This window comes from Bactrocera neohumeralis, chromosome 3, assembly GCF_024586455.1.
Source record: "Bactrocera neohumeralis isolate Rockhampton chromosome 3, APGP_CSIRO_Bneo_wtdbg2-racon-allhic-juicebox.fasta_v2, whole genome shotgun sequence".
NCBI lineage: Eukaryota > Metazoa > Arthropoda > Insecta > Diptera > Tephritidae > Bactrocera > Bactrocera neohumeralis.
Genome location: NC_065920.1, coordinates 77563254 through 77583435, shown reverse-complemented (window position 1 = coordinate 77583435; position 20182 = coordinate 77563254). Strand labels below are relative to the sequence as shown.

At 37.1% G+C, this 20182-nt stretch overlaps 2 protein-coding genes across 3 annotated transcripts in view; both read left to right on the top strand.

The window, feature by feature from the left end:
- The window catches only part of LOC126752492 (lysosomal alpha-mannosidase), a 155784-nt gene that overhangs the window by 8885 nt on the left and 126717 nt on the right, over nt 1-20182 (top strand). The window lies entirely within an intron of this gene.
- Nucleotides 1-20182, top strand: part of LOC126752494 (neuronal acetylcholine receptor subunit alpha-7) — a 239320-nt gene that overhangs the window by 173050 nt on the left and 46088 nt on the right. For both annotated transcript variants that reach the window (XM_050463330.1, XM_050463329.1), the window contains exons 6-8: nt 3771-4061; nt 4531-4606; nt 14486-14680. In XM_050463330.1, coding sequence (XP_050319287.1) covers nt 3771-4061; nt 4531-4606; nt 14486-14680 — 562 coding nt within the window. The remainder of the gene's footprint in view (nt 1-3770; nt 4062-4530; nt 4607-14485; nt 14681-20182) is intronic.

Sequence of the window (20182 nt, the reverse complement as noted above, 5' to 3'; positions counted from 1 at the left end):
CTGTGAGGCAATCACCGACCTGTGCATACACACATATGTGGTATGTATGTAACTATCCACCAACAAATACAACAAAAGGGATTTATGGGAGCGCACACACACTCACACTCATGGTTCTGTGCGCCTTCTCACATTACTTCGTAGAAATTTTTTCGCATTGTTGTTGTTGCTTTTGCCACATTTCACAATTTTGTTTCACAAAAATATATTTTATACAGTTAACCACATCCGCCAGCTCTCCGCAAGCCACTTATTGCATTTGCTCATGAACTCTTTACACCCGTGTGTGTGACTAACTTCAGCTTCCGGCCAGAGTTCGGTTATGGATATTTTGCATCCACATGGCAGCGTTCAACATCAGAATATCATGCTTGCCACACACACACACATTGAACTGCTGCTACTTCTATTGGCAAAATTTCTGCTCTATGAACTTAGCTTCTTCCTTTGTCGACATTAAGTAAATTAGTTTTATGTTTCGATAATTGAAAAATGTGTAAAAGCAATATTTTTGTTATGCATGCAGTCGCACACACACACACGCATACATACACATAGAGTTACTTGCTTAAATGGAGTGTATTGTAGCTTTTCAATCGGAATCAATTAAGGAATATTTGTTTATGCATTTTACTTTGTATGTATGCGTGTGACATGTGCTATTCGCAGCGCTAATATTTCGTTGCACGTTTGAGAGGTTTTTAAGTTATGCTTAGAGGAATCTTCAGGGGATCTCCTGCAGATTACTTTTGTGATTTTTTGGTAAATGTTTGAGAAAGAAAACAGAATATTAATTTCGATTTGGTCAAAGCTGCTTTCTGACCATTTCAGTGATTGGATTCTCGAATTTGCATTGAGAAAGATACAAAATATTTTGTATTCTCATTAACAAAGTTAGCAAGAAAATCGTAGATAATTCATGAAATTTAGTATATTTCATATTCCTGGTATCTTACTCAACTCAGTAATTATTCTGAATGTGGGAACATGTTTTTGTGATAGCATTTTTGAAGACTTTCGACGTCTGTGAACTGCAAAAACAGTATATTTTATACCAGGAATTTGCACCCGCTGTTTTAACGTAATTGCTCGTGCTTATGACTGAATCAGAAAAAACCGCTGCCTGCATTTGGGTGACATATTAAGTGATGGTTTAGTACTGGGTCCAAAAAGGGTTATTAAGGAACATATCTAGTGAGAAATTTCCAAAGTGCAGACAGCGTTTATTGAGAAAAATGTTATTATTATAGCAAAAACATCGTTTTGCTATAGCTAACGTTTGGACATTGGAGCACGTGGTTGACATTAAATGGTTACTTGATATTTCAATTTCTTTCAAACATTCTCTATCAGATTGAGGCCTGGTGACTGTGATGGCCAACCAAAAGTAACCGTCAGGTTTTTTTGTTTCCTATGTTTCTCATCATTGTCTTCCGAACAGCTTCTCAGCTGACTTCAGTTAGCCCCTTTTAAACAATTTTGACAATCTAACGACATTCATGTTTTCTGTGAAGCACCATGAAACTCCAAACCCAAAAGCAGCATCCATAAACAGTTTTTTGAATACATGTCTTCGATCGACCTTGCATTTTGCGCAACCTTTCGGCCACCTGAAGCCGCACCCGCACATGTTTATAATTTATTAAATTAAAAATATAAATATAAATATAAAATTAATAATAAATAAAAGTAAATTGCTTAGGTGGAAATACAATTTTGTGTGCTCCACGATAAATTGGATATGCATTTTTTGCAAATTTTAGTTTCCCTTAGTCTGAGCTGGTTTCTTCATAAAACACACAAAAAGAGAAAAATAGTTTTGTTATCACTTTTAGATGTCACGTGATTATACCTCCTTCCTGGTTTGTCATCTACGTTTCCAGTTTTTCCATAAGGGTCACGCCAATTCTTCACAAATGTTCAACTCGTCTTTAGAAATGTATTGTTGTTTTTTAATTGTCCATAACCGATGAAATCCATGTCTTTTTTTATTAAAGGTTTCTTCTCGTTCGTTTTTTCGAAAGCCGTTCTTCAACGTTGGTTAACATCCACGTCAGTGATAAAATATTCAAAGAAATTGTTCACTTCAGAATAATATAGCATATAAGGGCTGTTCCAAATAGAGGTACTTTTTTCATAGCCTATTTTGATAGATCACGCGTGAGACGTGACAAGCTGTCATGTTATTTTTGTTCAGTATTGTTTGCCATTTCATCATGAAAAGACTTACGATTGAACAACGTTTAAAAATCGTTAAACTAAAAAAAAAATCTTATTCGCCTCGCTCACTTTATGACCACCATCTTGAAACTCAGCATTCATTATTGGATAATATTCGACCGAATAGAACAAGTGTAGCACGTAGTGAAGAAAACATAGCAGCCGGAGCAGAGCTTGTACACGAAGGCCGTGGAGAGTCGTTTCGGCAGCGTTCGTAGCAACTCGGACTGACGGATGGAACGACTTGACGCATTTTATGACGAGATCTTAAATTGAAAGTGTACAAAATACAGCTTGTGCAAGAACTGAAGCCGCTCGATCTTCCCAAGCGACATTGCTTCGCTCTATGGGCTCTTGAAAAGTTCTAAAAAGATCCGACGTTTTTGAGCCAAATTTTGTTTAACGATGATGCCTATTTATATCTTAATGTGTATGTAAACAAGCAAAATTTCCGCATTTGGGACAAAGAGCAACCTGAGGGTTTTCAATAGCTTTCGTCCAGAAAAAACCAACGGTTTGGTGTTGTTTGTGGGGCGGTGGAATCATCGGACCTTACTTTTCAAAAATGATGCCAGTGGGTCAGTGCCGACCGTTCTCGCGCCATGATAACCCACTAGTGATGCCTGAAATTGAAGCTGCTACCATATAACAGCTCGATCAAACTTAAATCCTTGTATAAACTCTCTTTTACTTGTCAAGGTACTTCTTGAAATTTGAAATGGCTTATTATATAAGTCGTCGTTACAATTGGACGGATTCTTCAGATCAGACCTTTATAGCTTATGTATACCTGTCATTGAACAAAAAAAAACTTATTTAAGCCCTTTTATGCTACAAAAAATGCACTTGTGAACAGTATTATAGCTTCGGTGCGACCGAAGATTTCTTGTGTTTGATTTGTTTTTCATAATAGGACTCACTTAAAGATAAAAAATTAAAAAAAAAAATAAAATTTTGGTTTTAGAGAGATTTTAGAGAGACTTTGGGAGAATTTCGTAACCACTGCGGAGGTCGAGGACCTTTTTTCATCGCCGTCGGAGAACTAAAAATTTGTTTTGAAACATTTTTAAAATGAAATTTATAAATCTTAAAAGCAATTTATACAGTAGCTTGGTTTAATTTCTACAAACCAACTTTACTGCAGACTAGATGTGCCCTTAAGGCTCTTGTTTATTAGTTAATGCGATATTTGAGTTAGTTGTCACCGCAAAAGCAATTCCTGATATCAATAAGAATAATTTCACATGGCTCGTTTTATTAGCCCCCGTAATTACTTTATTTTGTAATACTTTTCACAACTAAAATTAAAAACTTTCCCTGAGAGTATACTTAATTATCCATATATATAGAGTGCACTATTTATACGTATTATAAACTTTATGTTATCTCAAAGCCACCTTTATTGAAAACTTTTTCTTCAATTCTTATTACGCCATTAATTATTTAATTCACAATTCGTTTGTCCCAGTTCATTCACTTTTCAGTTATCCAGCGTCATTCATGCATAATAACTATTTTTCGTGCTTTTATTTGCTATCCCCCGCGCACAGGAGTGGAATGACATGAATCTCCGTTGGAATACATCCGATTATGGTGGCGTTAAAGATTTACGCATACCGCCGCATCGGATATGGAAACCGGATGTGCTGATGTACAACAGCGCTGACGAGGGTTTCGATGGCACATATCAAACGAATGTGGTGGTGCGCAATAACGGTTCGTGCTTATATGTGCCGCCGGGCATATTCAAGTCCACATGCAAAATCGACATCACGTGGTTTCCATTCGATGATCAGCGCTGCGAAATGAAATTCGGCAGTTGGACATACGATGGATTTCAGGTTTGAATCAGTTGTCACACAATTAAACACAGTAGCATACACACACACATTTACAAGCTCATACACATACACATTAACACATATGTATAACTGTAAACATATGGTATTATGTAGCAGCGAATTATAATGATAAATGAAGTGTGCAATCCGATTGGAGCATACACCGATGGCGCTCGAAGGCGAAATGATATTAAGCGACCGCAACTTCACACACACATACATGTATCTATAGCTACAGCGCAGTAAGACCATGCAGTGGTGTGGATGAACTCAAAGCGGGGAAAATGCGGCCAATTAAAAAAGTTGCAGAGCTGATGGACGATGTCGGCACTTGGTTTTCAGCGATTATCCACCTTAACTATATAAGAGTTTGCTGCTTTGTTGTTTTGTTTTTGGTTTTCTATGAGTTTTCATTTAAGTTACTCAGTTTGAAACGTATATTTATTAATCATGCTCCGCACTTTCACAGCTGGACTTGCAATTACAAGATGAAACTGGCGGTGATATCAGCAGTTACGTGCTCAACGGCGAGTGGGAACTATTGGGTGAGTAGCGCCGATGTGCTAGAAAATTCGTGTAGTTGTTGTTGTCATTGTGTTTGTGTGTAACTAGGTGACGCAAGCACAATAAATGTTGCTGCCATGTTGGCTCCAAGCGTACCACATCCATATATGTATGTGTATTCCATATGTGTACACACGCACACACGCTCTCTAACAGAATACAGCTGAAGCTTAACTAGCTTTAAAGCTATTAAAATAATTCTAAAATAAAATTTCAATAAGAAATTCGTTAAATCAAATGCTTCAAGCTTTGTGATTTCCTAAAATAAAAAAATAAAAGTGCTTACCTTTTAAACTACCTACTAACAACAACAATCACATTATTGCTCAGAAGCGAACTCTAATCGCATACATGCTATCCTCTACCACTCTAAGCTCAAATCTATGTTCACAGTTACTTTCAAAAGCTACACTTCCTTACCACATTTACTCTATCTCTACTATGTGTCTGATCCTGCCGCAAAAGTCGTGAGGTCCACGTTTTTATACAAATAGCAGCAGTAGTTTAAATGTGCCTTAATAGTAGGAAAATTTCTTCTTTAACCATTTGACATTCAAATTTAGTGTATTTTTATACATTTCAATGAATCGGCGACATTTTTGGACACAAAACTACATTTCAAGGAATTCCCTTACTTTTCTAGAGATAATAAATTCAAGTATAAATAATTTTTTTTTTTAAGTTTTTGCTACCCCTCGACACTAAACATAAGATAAAACAAAAATTAAATCGAAATCGTAACCAAAACGTGCGAAAAAGTGCACACAATAGCGTTTATATGAAGATTAAACAAATAATTCACCATGGCGTATGAGTAACATAAATTTAAACACTCCAAGCAGGCAGCAACTACAACACATTAGTTTAAACTTTCTGCCTTAAAGTTATTTATAAAAACTTAACTAATACAACAAAAAAACAACAATAATAATTTTTTTTTGAAAAATTTTAACTAAAGAACTAATTCCTTTGCCCACATTCTCCTTATCCAGCAAGTAAAATCAGTCCAACTATCCCTTTGAATTGTGTACACTCCCTTTAAGTAGCAGTAAGACCGCTTGCAAAATTTATTTATAGCAACATTTTTCAATTGCTTTTTATGCCAAAACATTTCTTTAGCCCTTACTGCTACCAAATTGCGGCAATTCACCAGCAAGCAGCAGTAAATAAATATTTTCAAAAAATAAATAAAAAAAAACACATAAGCCAATGTTAAATTTAGTGGCAGCTTGCCGCTTGTCGAGGTACAGCAAGTACTTGTATATAGTTGTAACATTACCAAACCACCACAGCTCCTGCTTTTTGCCGCTGGTGGCAGCTGCAAACGCAAGCCGGCAAAAATCGCTGCCGCCACCATTCAAAGGAATTTATAGAGCATTGGGTTTGCAGATTTTATTGGCATTTACGTAATTTAACGGTGAATGCATGCACGCTTTTTGGCACTTTAATTGAATTTATGATTTTGTGGCAAGTGCCTGGATATTCTACAAAAAATACGAGCGGGCTAGTAATATGAATACTTCGTCTACTAAAAACAATTATTTTTCTAGACATAATCTTACAATAAAATTTTCTGCAGCTACAAAATTACTACCAACAGCAGTGCCGATTCATTGAATGTGTAAAAATACGGTTATTCCGACTCTTAGCGAACATAATCGCCCCAAAAACGAACTCGAACTCTATGCAGCAATACCAAATACCAAAGTCGTATGAAGACACAACAATCAAAATCAATACCCCAAAACAGCCAAGTCATTACATTTCTCGCCCAAAAAAAAACTTCATTTCCAAACTATTTCATCGAATTCATCAAAACTGTCAGCTCACTACGCTCAAAGGCAAATTGTTCTTCACTCTAAACTGTAGTTAAATGAAAAATAATATACAAAACTCACCCACTTTACCCACTCACCAAAAAAAAAAAAATTAAAAAAAAAAAATACTTCAAAGGGCGCTTTAACTATTCAAGTCCGAAATAGCCGCGTAAATGTTTCGCCTTTGTAAAATTTTGATTTTGGCAATAAATGAATGTATTGCAACGAAAATAGGCTGATGTGTATTCTATGTCAATGAAATGTATACGAAATCTGGCAACACAGCAATATAAATTTGCACTTTTCAATTTGGCAAAGAATACGCATTCGCGCATTTTCCATTTTCAAAAAAAAAATAATCAAAAAAACTAAAAACTAAACTAAACATAAATAAATTCGAGGTAAGCTTTTCCTAAACACCAATTCATCACATTTCTATCTAATACTCATTACTGTAAATACAATCAAATAGCTAAAAGACCATTATGTATGCAAATGTGTAGCATGCGCGCCTATGAAAGATAATGAGTTTGAAAGACATTTTTTTTATTTAATAGAGAAAAAAATAAAAATATTTATATGAATTAAACCACAATTTAAATTGAATTTTTAATTTTATAGCTCTGAAATGTTTTGCAAATAAAAGTCCCACAATATATGTGTATATGTAATATATATTCTAGAGTATATACAGCAAATATTATTTTCAGTTATTATAGAAAGATCTTTTAGCTTAAATTTCGATTAGAGAAAAAATGTATTATGAAAATTTGAAGCTGCACAGAATAGTGTTTCTACATAGCATTTTGCATGAAACTTGTCTATGTTTTTAAAAAATAATGTTAATTTGCATAAGAATTTTATATTAATTGTAATAATAATTTCTTCTTTTAGAAATTAATAATAAGAAATATTATTATTGTTGCGTATACCGTCACCTAAAATGCAAAATAACGTAACATAAGTTAACAGGTGAATGAAAAACGACATTGAAACAAAATTTTAGTTTTGGTTATAAATCGTTATATATTGCTTATATATTCGTTATATATTGGTAATATCTGAGAGTGGAAGCTGAAAATTTTATGCTACATACATATATGTAATTGGATGTGGTGAAACATAAGCGATAAAAAACTCAATTTTCATTTTTTATGATACATTGTTTTGCATTTTAGGGAAGCTATGTCTTTTAATACCCATTACTATTACTAAAAAAGGAATACAAGCTACTGTGGCCATCAAACCCAATGTAATAATTTAAAGATTGAAATTAATTTTTTTATCTGCTCTGAGTGCTTTTCGGATGCTTCCTAATTTTTATTTCGAAGCGCTTTCTTCTGTTTTTTATAACCGATGCAGTAAATGTGTTAAGAACTAGCACTGAAAGCACATATGCCACTCTAGAAAAATTGTTGTCGGTACTTATTTCGTAAACAAATCGTCGTGGTGGAGAATATTGGTTGGTTGGATTATGATAATTCCAACTGGAAAAATTTCAAATGTGCATGCAACACTGATATGCTACTCCCACTGTTGTCTCTATCTTACTATGGGTTACATGACGATATTGTAATATAAGTTGCATAAATACATTACATCAATAGTTTCCGGAAAAAGAAATTTCATCTTGCAACATCGACAAAGATCGGTTCCTGATGGAGCTTCAGTCTTAAAAATGAAACTATGGTCAGCGATGCTCTGTTACTGAGTTAATCCACGTTGAAAGTTGTTACGAAAGTTGTTTCAATCATTTAAATACTTAAATAATGAAGAAGAGAATCAAAAACCTTAAAATATATATTTACGTTGAGTCATAATTAACCAAAATATACAAAATATATGTATATACCAAACATAAACGGCTATTTTAGTAACTGCTTCGATAGCAATTCTTCAAGAAAATCATAAAGCTTTTACCATTTCTTCTTACTTTGTTTGAATTCAACCATTTTCAATAAAAACAACATTATTAAATGCCCTTGACATATTTACTTTGTTATCAAAAAAAAGTTTTATATCAAGCGAAATTTCGTAGGAAGTCTCTAACACACAATTAAGGCATTTTTCAAAAATAATTTTCAAAGGAATTTCAAATATGTACAATACCGTTACGCAGCACAAATGCATTTAACTTATTTCTCCCAAGCCTGTGAGATTCGAGTGAATATTTTCAAGAACAAAGTGGATCAAACAGTTGCAATTGCATTAGGCTTTGCACATAACTGCAAATATTGCAAAAGAAAAGTTTGGATTTTAGTTGAAAACAAACGTTTTTTAAACAAAGCAAAACTGCCTTGAATAATTTGCTACGAAATGGATATGTACTTTCATGCATCTGTGTTTTTTATGTATAAGCCTTTGTTTGCACAAGCACAAACAACACTTTCTAGTTGAACGAGCCTAATGTGCAGCTCGTTTCGCAACGGTAAAGGCGACGGCAGTCATGTGAGCTGAAAATTGCTTGAAACTGAATTTCAACTATCAATAATGCGCAGCTGCGCAGGCTGTCGTGTAGGCATTAATTTGCATAGAGAACTTTGCTCAGGAAAAAATAAAGTTTTTACTTTTAATACAATATTTATTTGTTTGCATGTTTGAACGAGTGGAACGAGTTCGGATTCCGCCGTTTGCCTTGACATACATATTAGAATATTAAAAACACAAACTCAATGCAGCAAAGAAAGTAAAAAGTGCAAAAATGCATATGGAAAAGAGTATGCGATATTACCTTGCAGGCGGGTTACGTATACGCAACGGCGCACAGTTGAATAGTAGAGCGCAGAAAGTAAAGAAAATTGAGGGATTTGCAAGAGCAGCTTATTGTGACATTATTGGTTTAAAATTGTACATCAAAGCATAAATTTTCTCAAGAAATTTAGTTGCCACCTGTATACTAACGTTCCCCAGATTTTTTCTGCTATTTCAATAAATTCTTGTATAAGAATACAAGCTAAAGCAAAATGGAAGAATAACAAACTAAAGTTTTTTTTGTAAAAAAACGATTAATGAAGCCACAAGTGTGCTCTAAACTTAGTACTGAATTCGTTAGTAATTTCCAAAGCTGCCAGCTCTACTTCTGAAGAAAAATGTATGCGCAACTGTCGCGAAGAAAGGCATGAACGTGCTTATACTCTCGAACTAGTTTTTCATGCTTTATAAAATTGTCAAGCTTTATCTGTGCGGCCACCACCAGATATTATTTCACTTTAATGCATCCTTTATTTAATAGCGCTCTTTAGCTTAAGTGACAGTTAGTGGACCAACTCAAGTACTCCGTTTTCAAGTTTATAAACTGAACTTAGCGTTCAGTCCACCCGTCCGTCCGTCCGATGCGTGCGTGCATTGTGAAGCAGACCTTGCGCTATTTGCTATCAGTAAGAAAGGAAGCAGCGGCTTAGAGCGCCGCCGCTGCCGCCTAATACACAGATTGCTGTGCACACACACGGCGCCTGTTTGTATGCAACAATAAACTATTTCGCAAAAATAAACACCAGCATTTACAGCAAAAGTGAGGGGCGCACACACACATACAAACTTGCGAACCCGCACCACTTTTAAATGCACGGCGGCCAAACACGAGCACTGGCGGGGCACAACTGACGGCTGGCGGAGCGCAACACCAGCTGGCTAAAAGTTGTGCGCAAAAATAAAGCACAAAAATTAAAAGCAAAAAACTAAAAGTTGGAAAAAACAGCAACAATAAAATAAACAACTCTGCTAAAATACCACTAAAGTCGTCGGTTGGCTTGCAAACACCGCAGCACACACCAACACACACACACACGTCAAGAGGGCGTGCGTAGGTGGCATAGGCACAGTGCTGCTTGGCGGCGAGGGTTCGTTCTGACAGGTACGCCGAAGTGCGCCTGACTTCAATGTAAAGTCTGCGTGCAACAAATAGAAAAACATAGCAATACAAAAATAACAGCAATAACGAAAACAACAACCACAATAGCCAACAGCCCTCTACCTTGGCAGGGCAATCACTTTACGTAACTTCTTGCTTATTTTCGTGCGCGACTGCACTGCAAACCGATCATTTGGCGCACGCTGCCCCCCTCTCTCTATACTGCGCGCCGTCATGCGCCCCACCACACAAAACACCGTGCGCTCTTCAGGCAATTCGGCCATAACTAATGCTACTTCATTGCTTCGCAGTCGAGCGCACCAGCTAGCGAGTGTTCGCCGCTATTTTATTTATTTAGTGGAGATATTTTTCATTTTTCCCTGCATTTTGTTTTCCAGTTTTCATTTTTTGCATTTGCAAAATATGGCCCGTCTCTCCTGTGCCGCAGCGAGCACGCGCCAACGGGTAGAATTTTATTGTAAAATTTTTCGCAAATCCAACAGCTTTTGTGGTGAATTCTTTACAAGTTTATGCAAATGACAATTTTCGTTATTTTTCACACACACACGCAGACACGTACAGCGCGCCGCTTCACCCGCTTGCGGCACGTTGGCCGTAGGTCGTGAACAATGGTGCTGTAGCAGCGCAGCTCCAGCACTCGCTTTAATGTGTATGTCTGTGTGAGCCACTTAAACTTTAGCGGACCACAACGCTGAGCAAGCAACCACACAACAACAATAACAATGTCAAGCCTTAGAAGCCAGCCAGCATAAAGTTGTCATTGTAAGTGCGCTCTCCGTATTTCTTCAGCGCTGTGTGTGCTTTCTTTTATTGTGCGCCTTTGTTGTTGGCCAGCGCAATGGGTTTAGCTTCGCTCACATTTGACATCGCGTAACCGCTTTGTTCTATGGAAATAAATTAATGGCCGCCTGTTTATGCTTTAGCGTATCAACGAAAATAAATTGACTTGTCTTGGCAAAGAATTTCGCAGTGAACTGTGCCGTATTGGCGAGGGAAGGACGATGAAAATATAACTTTATGATATTCTACAGCAATATTAGTTTTGCAAGTAAACAGCCAATAGTGTGTAGAGCGTACAAACAATATATATAAATATAAATATGGAAATACATACCTCTTCACATTGTGCGTGACCCAGTTTGGCTGTTTTGAAATATTTCAGTTTACAGTTATGAATGGACGCACGCAAAATAAACAAAACATTACTAGAATTCATCTCTGTCATGAAATTGTGTTTCAGAAAGTGGTGTAAAAGAACACATATCTATTTTTATTCAAAACCCACAGTAATCCCAGAAGGCTCTATTGGGATCATGTTTTAGCCAGTGATTTACAATTGAAGCATTTCATATAATCTCCAACTACAGAAAGTTTAATACATTCATCCTTTGCTTAACCACCGCGATCTAAACCATACGATATACATATGAAATTCAAGCTTACTAAAAGGATTGCCTACATTTCAGCGCGCAGTGCATTTGGTTCTGCAATCGATGGCGCTAAAGAGCTTGGGTTACTGACCAGAACCAGTGAAGTTATGCATTATTTGACTAGTTTCGAGCGCACAGTCAGCAAGATCGAAGCCTTTAAAGCCACTCCGCTATCGAAATGAATGCACACCTCTCTGAAGGAGTTCAAACTTCGGAACAGTATATACACCGATACTTTCATGGTAGCCACCGCCGCTTGAAATACAATACAGGGCGCTGATAGCCTGAAGCTAGAGTTAATGGAGAGCTCCCCACAGAAAGCTTTACGTTCCACCCTCCTTCTAAACTTGGATCCATCCGTGAAAAAGTTCAATGCAACTGTTTCTTTCAGCTCATAAATCCCTTGTAGATGTGTGAACAGAGAGAGAACCAGCAGGTGAAGGACTGCTCTTTGAACACACTCCAAATGCTTACCTAGTGCAGTTTTTGCGAGCGCCCTCCACCAGACATGCTTATCAACGGTTTGTCTTAACCTAACTAACATGAACCAGGTAGCCGCTGTTACAACAACAACATCAACAGTTTCATTGATACAGGGCATCACTTCTACGTAGAAATATCGTAATCTTAGAAAAGTATTACAATCGTACATCTTATTAGAGTATTTTGGCTCAATAAAAATAAACACCACAGATAAGTTTGCATAGTTTTATATTTGCAATTGCTTCTCTTCTGATTAAGGTGAGTTCTAACTGAGTTACTTAAATCAATGCAACGCCAATAAGGGGGAACTGCATCCGTCAAACTTAATACGCATGCAACTCCTTGGCAAAGCAGCACAAAAGTTTCGCTGCAAGAATTGTTGCATGCAACTGCTACATTGCGTCAAAACAGAAAGGGAAGCCCGAAGCAAAAGTTCTCGAAAGCAAAGTTGAAGCAAAGAAGACTTTATAAAACAAAATTTAAAGAAAGCGAAGAATAATACACTTAGGCAAACACAAATCAATCAGATCGGGCAGAAAATCAGCTTGCGAATAAGGAAACTAATAAAAAGCCAATAAAACCTACAAACTCACACACACTTGCATGCTACCATTGCCTGAAATTTTTGCATTTGCATTAACAGATTTGCTGAATTGTGGGCGCTACAGCTGAACTTTGCCAGCTATTAAGCTAAAAGGTCTGCATTTCGACAGCGATTTGCACAGTTTTGGCTATGGAACAAAAAAGCAGGAAATATTATTCCATTTACTATTTCAACGACCCACATCAATCACCTGCATTTGAACACACGCACACACCTACCTTACAACTGCAACGCTGCCATGCCCGAAATAAATGGTCAGGCGCAGCAATTACTCTTTCTCCGCAATTTGTGTGCAGCAGCTCTTAATCCCGACGGCAATAAATGAATGCCCGCCAGCTGCATGCGCTGCAAAATAGAAATTAATTCGACCATCCGAAGCTGCACATACAAACATATACGTGCCAGGGAGTTGTAAGCAAAGTGTAAAGCAAACAATGGTATTAGCGCACGAAAGTATGCTTTGTTTTGTGCTTTTACTCGAAAGCAAGCAATAAATATTGCGCTCACAGCACATTTTGAAATATATGCATTGGATTTCGAAAAAATAATTAGCGCCATGCTGCAAAGCTATTAGATTTAAATAGGCAGTATTCCAGTGAAGTGAGGCTATGTTATTTGAATGAAGCTGGAAGCTAAACTTTATTACAAAAATGTGATTTTTTAAGCAAAAATATAGTGTTGTTGGAGATTATGTCAAATAGAACTAATATTTTTTGTTTATTTTATTAAGATTATTTGCAAAACATTTCAAATGAAGTTCGTTATTAAACTAGTTTTCGCTTCGATTGATTGCTCAACTTTTCCATTTTATTATGTAAATAATTTTAGTTAAAAATTCATAGCAAATCGTGTGAATGTCTGTGCGCTTTTTCCATGTAATGTAGGCTTTTAAATTTTAAGAAAAGTGACATATTAGGAATTTATGAATTTAATTTCATTTCCAACTAAAATATTTACATGCTAGATTATGCACACATTGCTAAACAAACCCACAAAATACCACACAAGCATTCAAGCATTTCCTCTAACAAATAGCATAATAAACACTTACAAACGCATATATAATATATTTTATGTAATTTCCTACAAGTAGTTTATAATCTTAAAGAAATTTTTTATTATCGCCAAAACAGAATTTATTGACAAGTCATGCATGCTTTAAACAACCACAAATAACTACTCATAAGACCATTATTGGCCACTTCATAGAATACACTAACACACCTATGCTTTACACTACAACCGCACACACACTTACGCACACACGTTCGCATTCACGCACACATTCGCTTTTGTCTACTTCGCCTAATTCTATTTCACTATCGTATTCATTACTGTTTCATTGACTGCTTTTAACCTAAACGATTTTCGAATTTTCGTACCAAAGTTAACTGTACATAAACAATTTTCATAAATTTCATGCTAAACTCTTTCACCAGTGCTTACGTTTGTGTTAGTCGCTCTAATAGTTAAGCTGCTTAAGTTTTCTTCATCTTCCTTCTATGCTTCTCCTAAAGAGTTCACGCTTTACTACTATTAAACATGTAAATAACTGTATTTATATTCCATAATTGTTTAGTGAAATGTTGTATTTTCTGTTGTGTTCTTTCGTGTTGTTTTCCATGTTAATTTGTCTTCCATTCCGCCAATCGCAGGTGTTCCTGGCAAGCGTAACGAGATCTACTACAACTGCTGTCCCGAACCATATATCGACATCACCTTCGCGATCATCATTCGTCGTCGCACGTTGTACTATTTTTTTAATTTGATCATACCGTGCGTGCTGATCGCATCGATGGCGCTGCTGGGCTTCACGCTGCCACCGGATTCGGGAGAAAAACTATCGCTGGGTAAGTTAGATCAAACGAGGGTGTAAGTAACTTAATTTATTAAAGCTAAAATAAGATCATATTGAAGGTCTATCGCAAATAAAGCTCTTGAGTTACTTAAATGGAAACGGTTGTTCAAACTAAGATGTTTTAATCGTGTATAAATTTGATAAATATTTTACAACTTTGGAGTCAAATTGAAGATATGACGGACTTATAGTATTTTCCGACAATTGAGCCGCTTCTTGGGGAGGAAAGGACGTATGCTGAATTTGAGAATCATATCTCGATAATATATTTGCATACGTAGAGATAGACCGATGGGCAGATGAACAGTCGGAGATGACTGAATTCACTTATATACACTATATAAGTTCTCCGATCTTTCCTTCTGCGAATTGTAAACTTAGTAAAATACTTAAAATACCGCGATTAGAGTCTAATAATATCGACAAGTTTCTTCGCAAGCTAAAATCTTTTGTAAATATATTTTCAAGACTTACTTGCTTTAAAAAATAATTTTACATACTTCATTCCTGTGTAACACAGAAAGTTTGGGTACTTAGATGACTGCTAGCCTGCGCTTTGTGAAATCTTCGCGCTTTGATTTCATTCCAAAATACTTGGTTTGCCAGAGCGCTGAGTCTGTCTATCGCTTCTCTTATCACACACAAGATTAGGTTAAGTTAATCTGGTAGGCCAATAAGCCACGCATAGACCCGTTTAGTCCTTTGCGATACCAGATGGAGTTCACTTGCTAAGTCCAGAAGAAGTAGTCATTGTTTAGGATGCGTACACTTGACGCGAATTTTAACAGACTCTGTGTCCTCACTGTCGATACCTCTTACAGTGTTTCATACTGTGGAGAGCCAAGATGCTTACAGCGTAGTCTAACCAAGTCGGAACAAGTGCACAATGGATGCTCCATTGTTTCCCTGGTACCCTGCCCTAGGCATTTGCAGCAGTGTTTTCGATCTGTCAACCCCATCTTGGGGCGTTTGCCGCCACCAGACAGTGATCAATTAGTATTCAGATCATGTTCCTACAGTTTTTTCTATCGAGTGCCAATAGAAATGCTGTGTACTTCCGATCTACCGTTTTTCACATGCCTTTTGCAGTTTTGCAGCTGGTAGCTCGTTCCATCGGCTCTTGATTTTCTTCAGCACGCTTTTATCGAGGTCGTCATATAGACAATGCATGGGTTTCCCAATGTTGATCACGTTTTTGTTAGCCTTACACTATTCTTGGCAATCTCATCCACTATTTCATTGCCCTCGATGCCTTTGGGGCCTGGCACCCAGTGGAAGTGAAGTTGCTTACTTCTGGCAACACTTACCACTGCTACCCTGCTTTCCAGTGCTATGAGATACGAGATTATTGCATTGATTGCTGCTTTTCATTCATTTTGGAGCCAACAATATTTAGTACTTTTCCATATTTACTGTAAACCTTCTTTCACAGTTGAAAAGTGGAGTCATGTAGTCGGTGTTTGCCCAAATACCATTACCCAACGAGCTATCCTCGAGTTTGCGATGACCAGCTCTGAACTGTATTGAGAGTGGTGGCTAATTGTCTGTGGACACTTTCCCGTTATTAAGATGGCAATGTCGTCCGCATATGCCTCTTTCTTAGGGGCTTTACCTTCTAGGTTCCTTATCAGTTTATTCTTCACTAATGTCCATAGAAGCGGAGTTAGCACCTCTACAGACTGCCTTGGTCGTTTTAGCGTCGTTGCATTGCTCTTATCCGTCTAGAGATCAAAAGGCTTTTGATCCAACGTTGTATAGCCGGATCAACACTTATTGACTGGATACTGTTCAGAATACAAGTAGATTCCGTAGAGACGTTGTTGGATGCTCCAGAAATATCCGAGAATGCTCCAAGAGCGTACTCCTTATATTCAAGAGCACTTTGGATATTAAATACCAGTGTATGGAGTGCCGTTTCTACTGATCTGCCCTTCGTATAAGCTTGTTGTGCCTTGGACAACAGGGAGGAGGATGTGTGGAAGAGGACCACTGTGGCGTCTGCCAAATAGAAATGGCAAGCAAAAAGGAAGCAGCATATCTACTGATTGAGAATGCAATCTTTTGGCTCAAAGTAAATTGTAGGTCGCTCTCAGCAAAGCCCCTCGTTGTGGGAATCTTAATTGGATTCCATCGTGATTAGGTCGATTTGCCAATAGCTCAAATCCCACCACAGGAGTTTATTTGTCAGGCTTCTCAAAAAGCTTTACATAGCAGTCTAAGGGGATACTCCTGTCACATAGAGAGATCAGACATCTATGCTGACTCTACCGAACCTAAGTAATTTGATATCAGGCGCAGCACTTTAAGAGGTCAATGATTTTCGAAACAATTTTGGGAGTTGAAGCTTTAAAAGAAATTAAAAAAAAAATTTATTTTCACTAACTGAATTTTCACAATGGTATGGGAGAGTACAATCTCTGCGTAACTTAGCAAATTAAGAGCGCTGGATTATGGTCTTACATAGTATAGCAAATGGAAGGCAAGCGCATACATGCATACATGAAATGAGCTCACCAGTAAAGTATAATTGCACTGCACTGGAAATGAAAATTTATTAAAATACTGGAATACATATACACACACAAGTAAAAGTAAGGTATTTTATGTATGTGTGGCCTATTAATAGCGCACTTGCATTTGCTGCCTACTTATAGGCGTAGGGACCTTAATGAATTACGATTAACTAAATAATCCTTGAAAATTTGAATGCAGCCACTTGCCTTAATTTTATGTTTTATGTTTTATTTCTTTTTTATTTCCTTACTTTTTTGTATAACAACTCTTGCTCAGCGCATTGCCTTTGCGCATATGGCTGCGGGACGGAGTTAAGTGGCACATGGAAAGTTCAGCTGCATTGTGTTGCAAATACTAAATGCTCATTATGCACTCAAATTCAATGCAAAAGCGTTTTGAGGCAAACCAATGTTGTTTGCCCGCTTCATTGCGCTCATCAATGCAACAATGCGTACAAAGCGCAGAAAGAAATGAAGCCTACAAGTGAGCGCCAAGCAGGCACTTCAATTACAGTGCTTTCGATGCTGAGCAGAAATCACGAAATAAAAAGTATTTTTAGCAAACATTTTTTTCCTTTTTTGCAGTTGAAATAATTTTGTACTGCAATATTTGCTTATACTTATGTGTGTATGTATGTGTAGACAGTCGCATATACTTAGGCGCTGCAACGTAGGAGCTCGCAGCGGTTGAAATCATTTGCCGAAGTAAAGTGGAATGTTGCCGCAATTATGCGTTTACAGTTGTGCGGAATTTCCGCTAAAGTGCAGTTTATTATTTCTTCAACCCGAACGCTAAACCGTCGAAAACTATGCTACAACGCCACTTGAGAAGTCATGTAAAACTGAAGTACATACTCGTGGGCTGGTATGCATACACACACACACATATAAAATCTTACTTTGGCTGTGTCGTGGCAACAGTTCGTTGCTGCTATATTTCCCTACCCATATATATAGTACATATATACATATAGATGTATATAGAGGCTATATAGTATATATAGATATTAGTGTATTTGCTGCACACATATATCTGTGTGTGTGTTTGGCTAGCATTGGTATTTTGGCGAGCATGAAACTTAAATTAAACTACATTAATTTCAATTTACTCGGGCGCAGCAGAAACACAAATACTTGGGATACAACATGCCTTAGCTACTCGAAAAAACACCGGCGCCCAGCTCAAATAGTTTAAGGAAGTACACTAAGCCTTGGCCAAACAGCAGCGGGTACACTGAAAAGAAATTTCGAGAAAGACTTTAAAGGGTATTTATTAGAGGCGAAAAGTTAGGGTGGGTTTTCTCAGGTAAAAACAACATTTTTGAAAAATTTTTGGCTTATAAATACAAAAAAATAAATATTCTATTAGCATGTTTTATTGGTACAAATATACACTAATAACAAAAAAAATCTGGAATTCTTGGAAAAAATATTAAAAAAAAAACTAAAAATTGACCTTTTGACAGACATTTTTACAAAAAAAACATTCAAATTTTAAGGAAAAATTCGGGACATTTGTTTTTCAAATAGTTGTAAACAAAAAAGGCCTTCGTCCACGTCTTTAAGAATTGTATCTCAAAGACCTGTGAAAAATTTCATGAAGATCGGTTGAGTAGTTCGCGAGAAATCTTGCCAACCGACTTCAAAAACAAAATTTCTGGAAAAAGCGCGTTTACAGACGGTGCCCTTAGCCGAGCTAGCTTCGAGTGCACAAGTTCTGAAGGCTGTATTTTGAAAACTATTACTTGAATCCACTTAAAAATTTTGGACAATATTCTAGAGGTGTTTAATAAGTCAATAAAAAAATTCCTTTTTTTTAAACACATAAACCCATGTAACTCCTTAAGATGATTAATTTTCGTATTTGAGTTATGAATTTTTACCAAAATAATATAAACATGTTCCAACTGCTAGGCATAGTTCGAGTGTACTCTTCCCCATCAATCAGCCTGCAGTCTGTGCTATGGAAATTAACACGAACATCTACCGTAGACTAGATTTTCACAAATACGTCAGATCAAAGAGAATAACATTGACGAACAAATCGACACCCATCATCATATTTCAATACCTCTTTTGACAGCACTGACAGCAGCTGCATGTTGACGCCATGTCTAAATTTGGTATTCCTGCGAAACTCACATGATTATGAACGACGTTGAATGGCCCTCAGCTTCGTTAAAATCATGAAGAACCTCTCCCAGCCGTTCGGTACCAGACGGGGTTTTAAACAAGATGAATTCATGTCGTGCGTCTTCTTCAATGTAATGCTGGAAAAAGTTAAACGTGCTGCTAATCTGAACTGCAGTGTGACTGTCTACTATAAAATGCTATAGAAGTACACACATGATATCGACATCGTAGACGTTAAGAACAACACTGTCACCGCAGCCTTTTCAAAAAGAGGCAAAAGAGGTTAGTCTATTGGTGAACGGGGGCAAGGCAAAGGACCTGGACCACAAAGATTCCTTGCCTTGGTGAACTAGGTCACTGGTGCTATAAATTTGTAAAAGTTAAAGACTTCTTATATCTCGTAAGCAGTACAAATTCTACGATAAAACTAAGCCCGGATATCAAGCGCAGAATAACTCTAGCAACAGGTGATAGAAACAGGAATGATGACAAATCGAGATTTAAAAGCAATTGGAGCATTCGAGAGAACTGTTTTCAGCAAAATCTACTCCGCGTGAACTTTACGGCATCATGGATACAGTTAGACGCTTAAAACCCAATAAGTACCATGGCTTCGGCATGGATGATGATGTACCAGCGAAAAGTTACTTCCATTCGAGACTTATGGGCAAACAACGGAAGCAAGTGCGCGCCGACCTGCCAATAGAAGGACCTAGTGCCTAGCGACCTGCCTGCCCTTGGCATGTAGAACTGGTCTGACCTCGCAACGGATAGAGGCAACTGGCGAACTTTTGTGCTCTCTGCCCATAGATCTAATGCCCAAGAAGAATGCAACCATATACACAATG